At 38.1% G+C, this 17,754-nt stretch overlaps 2 protein-coding genes across 12 annotated transcripts in view; one reads left to right on the top strand and one right to left on the bottom strand.

The window, feature by feature from the left end:
• Window positions 1–17,754, top strand: part of LOC114577732 (uncharacterized) — a 444,442-nt gene that overhangs the window by 121,866 nt on the left and 304,822 nt on the right. The gene's annotated exons all lie outside the window — the stretch shown is intronic.
• LOC107999292 (glutamate receptor 1) overlaps window positions 1,871–17,754 on the bottom strand; it is a 264,212-nt gene continuing 248,328 nt past the window's right edge. Inside the window, exons 14-20 of one of the 2 annotated variants that reach the window (XM_062077063.1) lie at window positions 16,494–16,706; window positions 12,314–12,512; window positions 11,987–12,231; window positions 10,664–10,910; window positions 10,138–10,212; window positions 9,105–9,159; window positions 1,871–6,596 (exon numbers count right to left, since the gene is read on the bottom strand). In XM_062077063.1, coding sequence (XP_061933047.1) covers window positions 9,139–9,159; window positions 10,138–10,212; window positions 10,664–10,910; window positions 11,987–12,231; window positions 12,314–12,512; window positions 16,494–16,706 — 1,000 coding nt within the window. In that variant the 3' untranslated portion in view covers window positions 1,871–6,596; window positions 9,105–9,138. The remainder of the gene's footprint in view (window positions 6,597–9,104; window positions 9,160–10,137; window positions 10,213–10,663; window positions 10,911–11,986; window positions 12,232–12,313; window positions 12,513–16,493; window positions 16,707–17,754) is intronic. The other variant, XM_062077062.1, reaches the window with a different exon arrangement.

Below are 17,754 nucleotides of genomic sequence, written 5' to 3'. Positions count from 1 at the left end.
ATCGGGGGATGCTGCGCGTGTTTACCTTGTGTTCTCGATCTTGGAGAGGTTTGTCTGTGTTGAGATTTCACGTAATTAACGATTTAGATTGGTCGAATCCCGGGGAACATTATTGCTTCGGATGTTTTCTTTGTTTTTCAAGAAAGTATGAACGAAATTGTTAAAAATTCATTTTAAAATTAAGACAATTCTGTTTTGGACTTTCTTTTGCGAAATTAATTCATATTGGAGTTATTTATAAATATATATATATATGGATAAGAAAAAGTGGGGGTTGAATATTATTTGTGTCATCCTCGAATAAAGATTGCAAGTCTGTTCAGATATTTCAACATCGATTCCAATGTTTTAAATGACATTCGATGATGATTCTGTTAGAAACGATAAAGTGATTAATGCTGATCGATGGAAAGAAGATCGGCACGATTATTATTATTTATTTAAAAAATCCTCATAAGAAGTAACGCTGTGAATGAAGACGAAACAACACACGTGTTATTATCCCTACAGAGATATTATTTAAGACACACGTTTGGACATCTGTTTAAATACTGTAAGATAAAATAACACGTGTCCTCTGAAATATTATTCAACGCATGTTTGAAAATCTATTTAAACTCTACGTTTAATAATAATAATAATAATAGTATATGTATGGATAAAAGGGAGATAAAAGTTGAATTATATATTTCCCTTAAAAGAAGAAGAAGAAGAAGAAAAAAACAAGAGGGAAGAATCAATTATATCACACAAGTTTGTTGAATTCGATTATTTTTAGAATGCGAGCTCGCCAACGACGCGTCGCGTATCGGCCTATCCCCTTTAAAAGAATAATTATGAAGTTAAGGGGTTAAGCGTAACACTTACACCGCGTCGTAGAAATATTTATATACTTGCCCTTGTTTCCTCGCGTCTGCCTCTTTCTGTTTACGTATATTCCGCCTTGAGATACAATTTTTAAAGTCCCGTTCCACGCTTTCCCGCCAAGCGTCGCTTTGTACGTCGCCTGAATCGTAACAGATCCAACTTTAAAGGAACATCTTGTTATTTAATACAAGAGAAACCTTTCTAGCCTGGAGATAATAAAAAAGGAAACGAGAGAGAGAGAGAAAAGACTTCTACTACTCTGAAAATTACATTGAAGAAACGTCGTTCGTTAAGAAAGTAACGCTTATTATTCCGAAAAACATTGGACGTAAATATTTCCGCTCCCCCTCTCCCCTTCCTTCCTCTGTCTTTTTCTTCTTCTTTTTTCTTTATGGCGTAACTAAACAGCAATTTGCCTCAATTTTTATACTTAGCGTAATGGGAGGAATATTTCTTTATCGTTCGGTTTAAAACGGTTTTTACTTTGTACTTACCGTAAAAGCAGATTTTCTACCACTTTATTATTCATTATATGTTAATTTGTACGGTACACTCGGTTGTTCCGCATGCTCGTTACTTTTTATACCGTACTTTCAACGCTCCTTTCAACCCCAGCCAACTTTCTTCTCGAAATTTCGCGAGATTCACAGACCTGCCTTGCACGAACTTTTGTTTCTTCCTTTCTTTCTCCCTGACTACAAATAAGCCAATAAAAGATAAATTTTCAGCTCTCGCCTTCAGATATCGTTATTTAGTTTCTCTTTTCGATAGAAATCGAAAGTATCGATCAAAGAGGAAAGCAATTACAATTTTACCGAGGAGTGTTTAAGAGAAAGTGAAACGTTATTCCATTGGAAGCGGCTGTGATCGTTCTGTTTATAAATTTTGGATAATTTTTCCAAATTACCGATTAACGAGGGAAAGATTTAGATGTAAATTTCGAATTAACGTACACTTACCTTGGCAAGTAATTGGGGAAAGGGGGGATCGAATCACATCGCGGTTTACATTTAAATAAACGATCCTGTATTGTGACAAATTTGATTGGTATACAACGGTTTTACAAGGGGATCGATCGTATCATGCCACGGAATGGTACGGGGAGATGACGAAGGATACTCGAATCGAAGGTACAAGCGTAATTCTTATGCGGTGAAAGCGCAAACTGGAAGACGCTATTTTTATTTCTTTCTCCTTTCTTTTTTTCTTCTCATTTTGCTTGCGTTCTGTCTCCGTTCTCGTCTTTTCTTTTTTTCTTTTTTTTCGTTTGATCCTCGTCGCGTGATCTCGTCCCACACGTTTTTTTTTTACACGTAATTACGCTTTTCTTTCTGTCTTTCTTTTTTGAGACTCGAAACGAGTCTCGAAAGAGTTTCGCCTTTTATTCGCCCTCTTTCAGTCTCTTTGCGCGCATCCTCCTTTTACGGCTCGTGGCGCAATCGTCTGATCAGATAATGGGATATTCTACTGGATTCCCGTAAATACTTATCCACCTTTAACCGCTTCGATTGTTCTTAGGTTAATTAAGAATCTTTTTTGTTATTTAAGCTTTTGTAAATCGAAGCATCGAAGATGAATTTTATTATTTTTTTTTTTCATTTTTTATTTTTTTCTATATCATGGGTTTATTTTTGTCATCCTTAGTTAAAATGTTCTATCTAGCATTTCGACGCGTTTTCAGAGAAAAAGTTTAAGTTTTTATCACTTTCTTTTGTACCTTTTTGTATCATTAGGATTGATTAGATCGTGGATATTTTGCAAAGTCTTTGTAATAAAGTCTTTTAACTTTTGGACAGTAGAAAAAAAAATATGATAGATAGAATGTTATAAGTAAGGAAGCAAGTATTGTGTATATATTTTTTTTCTTGAAAAAATTACAAAAGTGTTATTATTCATCGCGAATAAGGAAATATTTACAGTCATCCAGTTTATAACGTTGCTCACAACAAATTCATTTTCGAGTATAATTGGGAGAAGGAATCGGAAGGTGTACAAACCATTGATCGATACCGATTCTATTCTACTGAATCACTGTAAACACTTCCAAAAAAAAAAAAAAAAAAATAATTATTCTTCCTAAGCGATTTCAATTGCTCAAGAAACATTCGTATCACATTGGAGAAAATACCGGTAAATGTTCTGAAAAAGACTTTTCTCCATCCTAGTTTTCCTTTATTGTATTTTACAAAATTAAAAATTCCATCGTACACGTTTCTTCTATTTCCCTCGCAGGAGAAAAGTATTTACAATCATCCAGCAGATAGAATATCCTGAATGTTTTTCGAGTGTTCATCTTTTTTCCCCTCTTTTCGTTCGTTTCACGCGAGAGAGAGAGAGAGAAAAAAAAAGAAAACGAACGGGAAACGAAGAGGGTTAAATTCTCTCGTAACGATGCCGGGACGGTATACGGGAATTGTTACATTGTTTCTTCATTTTTCATAAAACGAAGGTGGTTTCGTTTCGTGTGTTTGATTAGAAAAAGTGACGACGAACATCAACATGAAAAAACGTTAACAACGACGGGGAGGGGGAACAAAAATACCGTCGCGTTTATACAATTCGAATTTGGCGCCACGCTGTCACGTGCCAGGGACACGAGTTACCTTCCAATTCGAAATTCCATCTTTATCAAATTGTCCCAAAAATTTCTTTCTCTTATTATTATTATTATTATCATTTCTAGAATTTTGAGCCATCGAAAACGTTACTCACATACTTTAATCAGATACGTTTTATTATAAAATTTTATATACAACGTTCTCATAGATAAGATCCGTTCCAATACCATGGAACTTTCATCTTACTGTTTCAAAAATGGCGTAGATTTATTTGCGAAGTAACAATTGACAAATAAAAAGAATGAAAGAAATGGGATATTTCGATCGAATCGAATCATCTTAAGAGAAAAGAATTTTTGGGAACAATCTCGACATCTGTACACTTATTGCATCCTCTTTTCGAAATCATTGTTCAAACTGCGCGACGCCCGATTTTCAATTTCGATCGGGGGATCACGCTTCGCAAATTGGTGAGAACGCGCGGCCTTCGATCAAAGATCGGCTCGACATCCTCCGATAAAACTCACCCCACGCGGTGTTCATCGCTTGTGTCACGTCTCGATACCCGGCTATTTGTAATCTATCGTTATTCGAACCGCGGATAGATAACAATTAATCGTAATAAGAAAATCTGGCGATATGATAGGTAGATCGGTCACGTATCGCTGCCACGTATAAAACATATCGGGTGGAAAGGAAACGAACGTGGTGGGAAGACACCCAGGCTCGAACGAACAATTGACAAGTACTCTTTTCCCTTTTTCTTCGATCTATGGCAGTCGGCAAATAAAATTGTGCTCGAGTGGATACTCAGAAAAATAGTTTTATACGTCGCAACGTGTAATTTGGCTCTGAGAATATATCTCCCCTGAAGAATACATTGTTCAATGCCACGATGACGATATTGCTCTTACTTTTCATTTCCTTTTCGAAATTTTGATCTCGAAATCAGACTCTCTCCTACCCTTTCGGACTTATCTCGTTAAAAATATATATATATATTCTTGTTTTTGATTTCCTGCCTCGAATACGTTCTTCAGAATCGCGTTACAAAAAAAAAATTCAAATTCCCAAATTCATAAAAATCGAAATTGTTCCAATTCATCGACCCAATCAATTCATTGACCAGCAATAAATTTCAATAAAATCCCCCTCGATCCTCTCGAAAACGTGTTACTTAACACGCCACGCCCCCTCGTTTCAACCCGTTGGTGCGATAACGTTCGTAAAATAATATTTCAATATATCCCTTGGACGTCGGAGAGGCGGCGTCCATTCGTATCAGCATCGCGGCACCGGACGTTATCGCGTTGCATCGGGGAGAGATATCGTCTTTTGGCACGAGAAACCTTGGCCGTAAACGTACGTCGTTCGTTCGTGCGCCAGATCGCGGCGATCCGCCGAGGGCGAAGGAGGGGTCCGAGATTCGGCTCGAAAATCGGCCCGCGCGCGTCTAAAAATTTACGGCCGTCGAGGGAAAAGAAAGGAAAAGAGAGAGAGAGAGAGAGAGGGAAAAAAAGAAACGGCTCCCTTCTTTCGTCCTCTCGTCGGCTCGGATCGGCGCGAACCGGCTGTTATAGGTACTTAATAATGCGTTTACACGTTTATCGTTAATCCTAATTCCTCTCACGCATACATTTCGAAACATTCTCCTTTCGCACATTTCTCCTTCTCTCTTTCACGTTCTGTCGATACGTATGTGTATCTATACGTATGTATATTCATATATATATATATATTTATATTTATATTTTTTTATATATATATATTATTTATCACACGCAGTGTTCACGCGATCATCGATGTGATTATTACACCGTGTTGTTCGTCAGTTAAAAAAATCTGTTCCTCTCCTCCCTCCCCCCTCTCTGTTCTTCTTTCTCCATTCTCGCGAGATCCACAACAACGAAACACGCTATGCGCAACGGTCAGAGATACAAATTTGTAAAGGAATTCGTGTAATAAAAAAGAACGCAATTCGTCAACAAAGGATATAACGGTACTATTAATAATAATAATAAAATAGCTGTCGATGGCCAACCTTCCCCTTTCCTCTTTCCCCCTCTTCTCCTCTTCCTTCTTTCAACCGGTCGACCATTCGCTCTTCCTCGCGGAACACGTATACATATACATATACACGTATGCACGTGCGCGGGGACGAACACGTCCCCTCCCACGGAAATGGCAGTTGAGTTGTGTCGAGTAGTTGCGGAAGTAGTTGCACATGCACCCACCCCAGGACCATCGAATTCTACCACATCGAACATCGCGATCCCCTCGTCCTCTCGTCGTTTGTTACTCGCCGCCACCTTTCACCTTTTATTCGATTACATTACATTTACGCGCACCACGATATATATACATACAATGTACAAACCACGAGGAATCCCCCCGTTTTTTCCGGAACACGCTCATCCACTCGCACACGCACACGCACACCCTCTTCGTTCCGATGCGTTGCATCGATCGAAATCGAACGATCCCCGAGTCCATCTCAAATCACGCGCAGTACGATTTCGAGGAACTTGAAACGAAACGGAAAACCCTTCTTCTTTCCCCCGATTTCCTCCGAAATTTCCTCTCCAACTTCAATGCATATATATATATATATATATTTATAAATTAATCGGCGACGGGAGAACGAGAGTCGCGACGATTCGAGTAGCGGCAAACGCGGGATCAGTTGGATCATTGGATGTTCCGAGGAGCTGCGGGAGCCAGCTCCTCCACGCGGGTAAGGAGCTCCTTCTTCTTCCTCTTCTCGTTTCGTGTGTTTACATGTATCCTCTTAGGTGATGTACTCGGGCTTGTAGTCGCCGGGACGGCCGGACCAGACCCGCGGCGAAGCCGGTGTCCAGGGCACCGCGACGTCCAGCACGGTGATGCTCGGCCTTCGCAGGAACGGCGAGAACCTCGTCCTCTTCGGGCTCTTTGGCGGCGATTCGGCGAAGGTGACGCTTCTTCGTTGCGGTCTTCTGGGCGGCGGGGGCGGCGGCGGTGGAGGCAGAGACGCCACCAGGGGCGGCGGCGGAGGCGTGGGCAGGGAGATCGCGGGCGACTCGCCAGGGCTTTCCATGCTGTGGCTTTCCAGGTAATTTACACCTGGGTATGCGTATTGCTGTGCACCTGGTCGCCCTCGGTATTGCCAATCGCGTTTGCCGGTGCGTAGTACTGCAAATCCAACCGTCTCCCGTTAGCCCTAATGACTGGAGGAGAGGGAGGGGAGGGGATAGTGCTCGAGAAGGGGGCGAGCTGTGTGATGATCGTGCTCCTGATCTGTGAATTGCGATCGAGTTCAGAGTTCGTGGTGAATAAGAATTTTTATTCTTCTTCGTTTTTTTTTTTTAATATTTTGGTTTCGTATTTGATTGGTATTGTGTTGGATTCGATGACGGGATGGGATGATTCGGGGTGCATGGTGATTTTTGGTGTGTGAAGATTTTTTTTTTTACGTTCCTCGGTGCTTTCTTCTCGGTGTTAATTTAAAGTTTAATTTGTTAATTAATGGTAATCGTGATGTGAGTTTATTTGTGCGGGAAGCAGTGTGATAGACGGATTTTGGAAAGGTAGTTCGGGTTGATTTTTTCAACTACTGTTGAAATTTATTTGCCTCGAAGAGCGAACATTGTTTGTACATTAATATTGGAATATTTGTTCCAATTTAGAAACCTTTTCTTTCGCATTCCAATGGATTATTCTTCGAGTATAAATAAATTGTATTGTATTGCAAGAATATATTCGTCTCGTTACGATTCAAATTGTACGTACTTTAACGTAAAAGAAATTTTTTCTTGGAAATGCAGAAACAAAAATGAAAGAGACAGGAACAAGAAGATTCGCAATATTTACCAAATTTTAACTAAATTCTGAATAGACATCTGTTATCCGATAAAGAGTATTGATTGTAACAAAAGAGAACAAAATTATGATAATGATGTAAAAAATTGTTATTATTCCATTTTAATTCCAATTTCAAAAGTTTCGTTTCCATTTTATAAACATCGATTTTAAATTACTATTGCGATGAAAGAAAGAGACACGTATTTCCTATATTTGCGAATAACAAACGAGTAATACTCGGATAACAGAACGTTCGGATATTACGTAAAAAATTCTACTTTAGATTAAAATGCACGTTATTCTCGTATTAAAAAAAAAAAGGCAAACCTATTCATTTATTTCCAATTTTTTGCGCTACTGTTTCGTACAAAGCAGAAATTCGAAAACGAATGGTATTCCTCGCGTTAAATAGATCCTTCATCCTCGTTCGTATAAATATCCACAACCCACCCACAGATAATTACCACCTTCGAGGAAACTACCTGTCTGGAAATTATAGAAGAAGTAATCGCGAAGAAGTGAATCGCGATGTTGCAACAAACGGCGTCCCGTTTGTGAAAAAAAAAAAAAAAAAAGAAAAGAAAAGAAAAGTGTCTCGCGAACGATGCATAAAAATTCTCTCCACGGTCGTCGTTCTACCGTCCTGCCTTTTGTGAAACGTACTTGCTCCGGAAGAGAAGTGAGTGACGGAGTGAGAGAGGAAGGGGAGGGGAGGGGAGGATCGTATCGCGCTTTTGGCGCGAGAGAAACGACACGACACGTCACGGAGGCGAGTCGTCGTCGTCATTCGATGCACAGTTCCGTTCAAAGGTCTGTTTACACTGCTACTGAAAATTCCATTTCGCTGCGTTAAAGCGTTTTAAAACGAGTAATCGTGCTTGACATATATTGTTTGAAAAAAAAAAAAAAAGGAAAAAAGAAAAAAAATGAGAGAAAAGGGGAAAGAGAGATATACAAAAAAGGAGAAAAATTGTTCAAGGCTATACCTATAGGTTTTTGGAAAAGAGTTTCTGGCTCTTTGTTTTTAAATTCAAATCTCGAAACGTCGTTGCGAAGTTTAGATTAGAGATTTTTGCCACGGTGGTGCAACAGAAGAGCAATATTCGTTCATCGAATGAATGTCAAGAGGACGCTTCGAACGAGATTTGTCATTGTTTCGTTAACAATAAATTCGTTAGGAATTATAAAAAAAAAAAACTTTCATGGCAGATCGTGTATATTTAACATTTAATTGGAAAATTTTGTCCCAAGCCCATATACTTGTTTTATCTGAAAACAAGGAAGAAACTTCACATAGCAGTGTAAACACAGTGTCTAACGCACAAGCATTTTCAAAGCTGCATGCGATCTCGACAAATCAATCACGTTTTCATTCCTCACGATCCTCTAAAAGAATAATGCTGCAAGCCATGCTCTTGTTTCGCGATCGTAAGCCAGTTTCATGATAACCAAAGCTTGCAAAGATGGAGGAGCGAGCGGTGGAGTGAGAGCAGGAGGTAGAAGGACGCCTGGTGTGTACGTGAATTTTCAGAAAGCCAAATTATTTTCAAAAAATTCACCAATCGTTTTATCAATTCTTCAAATATTCTTTTGAGAAATTCTTTCGAGACAATTTGTTTGAAATAATAGAAGAAAAACGAGAACGAAGAAGAGTGAAAGAGTGACAGAGTACACACTACCGATGATCTCTCGTGAGAAGAAAAGAAAGATGGCGTGAAGCAGAAAGGGGACGAAATAGGGGATCGAGAATAGGCGTGATTTAGGATCGTGATCGAGAGAGAGAGAGAGAGAAAGAGAGCGCACGATGGGACGTATAATTAAGGGTTAGAAAGTACTCACATATGGTCCCGGGAAAGGCGCATGCATCCTCCGTCTAACTCTGCAGTCCGTACCACTAGAGACAAAAACAAAAGTAGAACGAAACGCGCAAAACGAGCAAAAATTACGGTCTCCATCTGCATCCATCGAGTTACAAACAGAGAAATAATAGATAGAAAGTTAGGTGAGGAGAGATAGAGATAGAGATAGAGGGGAAGAACGAGGTGGTATATAAGTAATAATAAATAGAAAGTAGAAAAGAGCGCAACACATCCAGCCAGCCGCACATCGCACGTATGATATATATATATATATATATATATGTATAACATATATATACATATAAATTATATAATCTGTATATTTCTATACGTAATATTTATTTATGCACAGACTGTTAATGCATTCGTGGAATATATTTCAGAGGTATCGACAACAATTCAAATTTCCATTACAGATTTTTCCACGATGTTTCGATCCCTCCGAATATTTCACGTATTACATTCAACATCCTATACGTGTACAAGTTCGCATCAACGATAATAAAATACACGATGTATATATCGAGAACGATCGATGACAGCCCTTAGGTCGATCGTGAGAAACATCGTTCGAGAACCACGTCCCTGTTCGAAATTCTCGATATCCCGGCCATTTTTCACAATACACACGTGGAACGTATACACCCTGCTAACTGCATGCCTTAACTTACTCTATTGTATATATTTATATATATATATGCTTCTATGTATATATGCATATGTATGTCACAGAGGTTCTTGTATTGCACGGATATGCATAATGCAGCCCGACGCCGCCACGTTGGGGGCGTACGTTACACGATACATTTCGAGATCGTTGGGCAGGGGTGGGAAAAGGGACGAAAAGCGGTTTCCTTCTTTCGTCGATACTCTTTTCCGCTTTAAAAGGCGGAAATGAAACCGTTTTCACGCCGTTCCCCCCCCCACTCGATTCTATTCGAGCGTGTTTTCTACACATGGCCGCGTGGTTACGATCGATCGGATCTGGAATCTGGCGTAGACTCGCTACTTACCCGGCCATTGTCGAAATCTCGACCGCCACCGATCGTCAATCGGGCTTTCGCCTTCATCGCGTCCGACAACGGGATCTGAAAAGTTTTGTTTTGATGAATAGAATCCCTTGGGGGACGGGAGCAAGGGTGGAAGAATTCTAATAGATTGGAAGTAGAATTTTTTAGGAGTAGCAATGGTAAAAGGGATCGAGAAATATTTTTCGTTCTTTGCTGCGAAGATTATGAAAATAGAAACAATTGCTTTTTCCAGAAAACTAGCCGAATAATCATCTTTTCATTAATATCAGCAAAAATTTGTCGATATTTAATCAAGTTATAAAAGCGAGCCTTTTAATTCGACGAATGGAATATTTTTGTTCTTGTGAAGATTTAAGTAAATTCCTTTTATTAACATCAGCAATTTGGTGTGAAAAATTTTTTGATATTATTCATAATATAAATTATGAAAGTGAGTCTGTTAATTTGGGAAGGGTGAATGGGAAGGAAAGGAATTTTCTAATTCGACGTGTCGATATCAATTCGTTACTTTTGCTCTAGTAGCTTCCGTGTGCGATTTGTAACAGAATTCCAGCAATGCAACGGCTAGGGCTAAAAGCAGTCCACCGATAAGAATGTAGAATATCCCTGCCACGTTGCTGAGGGATAATTCGTTTCTGGAGGCGTCCTGTTTGTCACCGTGCCTGCATTCTGTTCTATCGTACCACCATCGGTTCACCAGTTTCGTCAGTTCTCCGTTCTCTTTCAACGAGAGCACGGCCAGATTTATCGGATCTCTGCAAAATATGAAATATTGTAAGAAATTGAATAATATTCGTACAAAGTGAAGCAAGATATTAGAATTTTAATGGAAGATTTAAACGATTTATGCGAAAGTCAAGCTGATAAGTCGAGATCGAGATTTAATTTAATTTCTTTTGAAACGATCTTCTAAGACTCTAAAATATAGAAATTTAAAAATTTGATATTTTTCAATGGATATCTCTATTTAGAAAGCTACTCGAACAAATATCGTTACTTATTAAGAATAATTTAAAAATGGTAATTATTAACCCTTCAAAAGATTGAATTATGAAAATTCTTTTACATTATTTTATACATGTCTGAATAAGACAATAAGAAATATAAAATTGTTAGAAATTTGATACAAGAAAAAGAAACGAAATCTTACAAACATTCTATTAAACGAGAGGCAAAGCTAACAAAAAGAAACAACGAGTAAGAATGTCCAAAGAAAAATCGTGTCGCATCAACAGATGTGATAAAATCGAGAAATCGTTGAATCACAAAAATTGAAGGATGTGGAGGATGGTGGAGGGATTGAATTGGACGAGAACCGGGCTCATCCTTTAAACAGCAATGAAAAAAATAAGTGTACGAGTTTTTCTATGCTAATTGTGCGGAACGACCTTTTCGAAAGTATTTCAAAGAGGGCTACTTTCTTGCCTCTTTCTTGCCGTTACAAATCCTCGTTAATTATGCCCTCCCCGTATGGAGGAAATAGGTCGAACCCTATTCAATCCCTTCGTTGCTCGCGAATACGCGATGAATGGTTGTTGTCGAGAAATATCGAAAAGAAACTTTTCCTGTTAAATAGCTAATAAGCCGGTCGATTTTTAAATTTCCCTCACGATCCCTCGAAAGGATCATTAAGAAATTGCAAGATTTCTGTTCCCCAAGTCCAATATAATATTGAACAATGTTGAGGAAAATGTTCGTTTCCTAAATCTCGAAAATTCCACACATTCATACTTTATTATAGTTTATTATCAAGTATAGCGTATAGACACGTTTCGAATATCATTATTTCTCGAGAAAAGAACCAACAAATAGACAAATAGGTAAGATTTACTTGAGAGGGGATCCCAACGGCGTCGCCACTCCGAAACCCTTGGCGTCGAGGTTCCTGCCGACTTTCATCGTGTCGCAGGGCTCTCTCTCGTTCGTGTACTCGTTCTTCGGGCTTTCGATCAACAGGGCGTACTTCCCTTTGCTGGTCCTCACCCTTCGAATACCCTCGTCGTACGTTTTCACGAACACGTGCTTCCTCGAGTTCATGAACTCCCACATTTTGCTGTACAAATTAATCTGCGATTTCTGCAAAATTAAAATAAAGGATATCCCCCGCTTCGAATCGAGTCGAGATAAATTTTAAAAATCAATCCCTCGATCCACTCACGCGAAAAAAGTCCCAAGTCGAGCCGTGAGATAACGTGCCGTATTGCACTTCCGTCTGCGAGGCCAGGTCTTCCGGCGAGTTAATCGGCGCGACCATCCTCTCCACCGTTAGAAAAGCGGCTAAGTTGGCGGTGTACGAGGAGATTAGGATCAGGGTGAAGAACCACCACACGCTGCCGACTATTCGTCCTGATATCGATCTGTTGCAAGAGTGTGATTTTTTTTCTTTTTTAATTATTCGAGTAATTATTCGAGAACGATTGAGATATTGATCGTCATATTTTTATCGATAGGTGTGTTTAATATATTATCCAAAAATCAATAAATTAAATCAATAGAATGTTACTTGAAATGATTCGATTCGAATTGTTATTTGTAAAATTAAGATATAACAAATATGATTAAGAACTTTATATATATTATATGGTTCGATATATTTGTATTCGTTTTTTAAATCATGCACTTTTATTTTATTTATTCAGAAGAGAATTCGGAAATGAATTTTTCTTGTAAACAGAAAAGATTAAAATTTAAATATCTCGAATTTTTTTTTTATCTTCTGTACAGTTTCTTAAGATCCTTAAATCATTCCTTCAACTTTCTTCGCTCTTTCAGCGGAGTGTAACTTTGCAATCGAAAATTAAACCGAATTATCCAATAATGGATATGGCGGTATTTAATGGCGAAACTTCAAGCTCGGAATCGAGCAGAAAGGAAAGAAGCGGAACGAGGAAGAGGCGGTGGACAGAGAATGTTTCACGAAAATTTACAATTCATATCGGCGAATATTTAAACCATTAATCAAGGAGTCTACCGCGATGGGCTGGTATGGTGGATGGAAATTAATCGAGACCCAATTTCAAAGTGGCCGAAACGGGCCGTGAAAACTGTCTCTCCTGAAAATTTACGAGAGCAGCCCATCCGTGAACAGTTTCATCCCCCCAGTAATTTCCAACTTTTGTTTGTTTTAAAAGTGATCGCATATTCCTTTAAAAAGTTTCTTTTAAAGGAGGATTCTTTGATTCTTGGATTCTATGGATGAAGTGTTATATTCTTTAAACAGTTTTATTGTAAAATACTGATTCAAATTCCTGTTTTAGGAATTGATATACGGGAATGAAATGAATATTATGCGAAACATTGGAGAAGAAAGAAAAAAGGATGAAAGATTAAACTTTTTTTCGACTGAAAATGATATTCTTGATTTGGATATTTCACTTTTCTAATTCTTTTTTTTTTTTCACTCGTATATAAACATAATATATTCGTATAAAATATTCAATATTACCATCCAAGAATGCCATAAAATAACATTTATGCAAAAGAGGCAATAACTGGTATTACCATTGGCACGAAACGTATTTTTCCTGATCCTGGCACAGCTCGATATAGCTTGAAAGCCCGGAAGCGTAAAAAAAAAGAGAAGAAATAAAAAAAAATTCAATTTGAACAACTTTCATTTTGAGAACGACAAAAACTTATACCTTAATCCTTTCACGAGGATTCCTTTCGAAGAATTTTTACAATTTTTGGTATTATTTAAAAACACTATTGAATATCTTATTTTAATTCTTATTTCACTGATTGCTTTAACACGAAGCCAATTATAAATATAACGTAGATATTAGAAAAAAAAAAGAAAGAAATTTTTCTCACCAACAAACAAGAATAAAACATTTTCAAGAAATATTTATTCTTCTCCTTTCTCTTTTTTCAAGAGAAAGAAATCCGATATTTGATAAACGAAGGACAGACTTGGAAAAGGAACGTAAAACTTGTGTGAAAAAAAGGAAGGGGGTGAAAATGTACGCTATATACAAATACGACCTCGACGCGGCCAAGCGTGTCGCTAATGGAATTTTCGAGCGGCTACGAAACGGCACGCTCATTTAAATGAGCCGCCCTCGTATAGCTTGGTCGCCTAATCGCGGCGCTGATTGCGAGAGTGCTGTTCTAAATTACGCCCCGCACGAGACTACGAGAAACGTAATCCGATTATATTCTGATAATTCTCGGCCACGCGGTTTATAATCGCCGTTTACCCGGCACGCAGTTATAATTTAAAGGAATTTGCAACAGTAATTACCGTGTACCTTAACCCTCCTGGGGTGTAGCCCCCCGTAAATCACCCTCTTAAAGGTTATCATCGTTGGGCTATCTGCTGGCGGATAGCGATGCAGATCGTGTATGCGTTGAAGGACGTTTAGACTTATGCTTATGAGAAGGTTTTATAAATTAAGAAATTGTAGAATTCTTTTTTTTTTTAACTTTCTCATCTACGAAATAACAAATTCATTGCTATTTAACTTTGTTTCATAGCATTTGTCTCATAGTAGTAATTTTTTTATTCTTTACAATTATATATGAAACATGTTCGAATATTCGAGTATATTTTACGTCGTATCGATAGACCAATTGCTTTTAAAAAACACGCAATGGAACTTTGAAAATTTCATCATGAAAATTTATTCGAGAAATAGAGGAAGTCGCACCATTGAAGTTACTTTTTGATTTTTCTCGATATCTCGATCGGTTGCCGAGATATAAGGATTCAAAGTTTCCATAGCGTTTAAAATAGTGCAGAAATTATGAATGGGACCGCGACGCAGTGACCTACATTTTTTCCTGGAAATGCGTACTACGTTCTTCTAGGAATCGCGTCTGTCGACTGTCTAGAGTTTGGGATAGGTCAGTCAGGGGAGTGCGAGCGAGAGATCCGACAAGAACGGAGATAGTAAACGATTAAAAATTACCTTTCTCTTTACACGACGATATCTCGGGAACCGGAAGTCGTATCGGAATGGATCAAAGAGCGTTTTAAAGGTGAAGATTCCATGCTTCTAATGATCGTTGATTGGTTGATCTCGAGTCATTATCTTCGGAGTTATAGCGATTCAAAGTTTTTCTAATTTCAATTTGAAATCGAGTTTAAGATAAACGATTAAAAATTACCTTTCTCTTTATATGACGATATCTCGAGAACCGGAAGTCGTATCGAGACAAACGAAAAAGCATTTTAAAGAGCCAGATTTTGCGCTTTCAACGATTTTTCACAGATTGATGTAAAATCATTATCTTCGGAGTTATAGCGATTTAAAGTTCTCCTAATTTTTAATAAGATTTCATCGATTTTACACCGTTTATTTTTATATATTTTGATCAATAATCGTATTTTTTTCTATATTTGAGTTAATATATTGTAAAGTAATGATCGTAACGATTATTATACAATTAAAGAGAAATTTTCCTTAAAGATCATTGTTGTTGTTAATGTAATTAATGACGGTGACAAAGAGTGGCAAGGTGTCGTTTAGAATTTCATTTATTATACTTTCAATGTACTTTGTCGCGTCGTGAATCAAACTCTGTAATTAATTACACAAAAGTAATCTCTTTTTAGAGAAGATCGTGTTGCTCGTTATGGTAGAAGAGCAATGATACGTTTATAGAAGAGTTTTAGCGAGCTGGAAGCAACGAACCTTTAGAATCTTACCCGATTCTTTTTATTAATAGACAGTATGGTTGACCCGTTCAAATAAAAGACGCTTTTTCTTTCTCTCTCTACTTTATACACTTTACTCTTTTCACTTGTATCGCGAAAATACGAATAGGGAACAGGTCAAAAGTAGAAATAATTATTTGAGAAAGGAATCTTTGAATTGTTTTTCTTCTCCACAACACACGACCTGGCAAATTTGTTCGCACGTGAGTGTGTCTCGATTGTTATTATTGGACATTGATAAGACGTACTCAATTTTCACTCGACAATATCATTTTCTTCGATCGTGAAACGGATCTTTTAAAATCAAGCTCGTCAAATCAAATTTTCTCGTGCAAAAATGAATATTTGTAAATTTTCGATTTCTTAATATTATGTTACATTTAATTATTTCAAAAGTACACGCCATATTCAAAATTATTCAGGTGGAAGTACGAGGTGTTCCAAGTAAAAAAAGATGAGAATATTTTTTTCCAAGCTTGTCACTACGATATTTCCTGAAAAAATATCCCCCTACTCTAATTCACAGAGATCTCGTACGTGCGATGTGGAAAGAGTGCGCGATAATTGACCGAGATTAAGGTTTAATTAATTTTTACCTAAAGCACCCTGGTAATTTTCTCAAAGCCAGGTTATCACGGGGATCTGGGTGTAGAACCGTTGCGAGGAAATGAATGATTACCTGGGCGATATGTCGCAACCCTGCTGCATGAAAGCGGCCAGAGCGAACCAAAGGCTGTTTATGATACTGAAATCGTTCGCCATGCTCGAGGTGGGTATATGAGGCGACCCCTGCGACCCGTGTGGATGTTGCAGCGTGGGATCGTTTCTCGTCCCCATTGTGGGATCACCACCACTGCTCAGTGTCAGCACTCGCCATTCGTACGGGGAGAACCTGTGAAGAGGGGTGCAATTAAACAGTGTGACTCTTCAAAATTTTAAACAAGAGATAAATAAACAATCGAGTGATATTTGACTCGTAAAATACGGAATATAAGAATCTTGATATTTTTTGAATTTCATAAGAAACGTAATGTATGCTAATTTTCCCTTAATTCTTAATCACATATTCCCTATCTTATAATACAAAGATTCTCATCTATGTATAAAATATAAAGGTATAAAATTATAAATCTATAAGCCGCCACGATGATCGAACGATGCAAATTCGGAAGATTTCATTAAAATATATATCGTAAAGCCTTAGAGAAAATCTAAAGAGACACCCGCTCGTACGTTTCTTTGGTAAATTAACCGGGAACTCGGTTAGGAAGGCAGCGATCGATCAAGATATCCAGCGTACCAAACGATAAGATATTTCCATTTTATCGTTCGTCCATCGAGATTACGATCGAATCCTCGAATCGCGCGATCGTTTAAAATCGTATTTGGGGGAGTCACGCGAGAATGGTAAAATATCACGGAGGATGGGGAGCGAAAGCGGGGGCGATTTATCGCCGTGGATCGCGATAAATGCACGCGTGATTGTCGCGAGTCGACACGTAATACCAAACAAGGTTAGCCGTGATTAGCTAGATCGAGGGGCGAAAGAGGAGAAGGTAATGGCGTGTGTCGTTTGCGCGACATCAATCACGGCCACGGAAATTTCTGCGACGATAAATTTCGTCTCTCTCGTTGATTTACATCGGTTACGTAATTTGAAGAATTACGTTTTGAGATAGAGCGCGCAGCAGTGCGATAATGTACGGACGAGAAAATTAAAATTCATTGATCATTTGTGTGTAATTCTCCTCCTTCTTTTCACATTCGCACTGTGAAATTTTTGTAACGAGATTTTCTAGGAAATGCTACAGTTGATTATACAAATATCTTTTTTTTCTAAAGAATTAGGGAAATTAGCATAATTTTTAAACGTGTTTTATAGAAATCGATTCGTAAGAAAGACGTGAGAAGAGAGATCAAGTCGAACGTACGTATTTTTA

Source organism: Apis cerana, linkage group LG7 (assembly GCF_029169275.1).
Source record: "Apis cerana isolate GH-2021 linkage group LG7, AcerK_1.0, whole genome shotgun sequence".
In the NCBI taxonomy this organism is placed as follows: domain Eukaryota; kingdom Metazoa; phylum Arthropoda; class Insecta; order Hymenoptera; family Apidae; genus Apis; species Apis cerana.
Note: the sequence above shows the minus strand (reverse complement) of the source record. Positions and strands in the feature narration are given on the sequence as shown.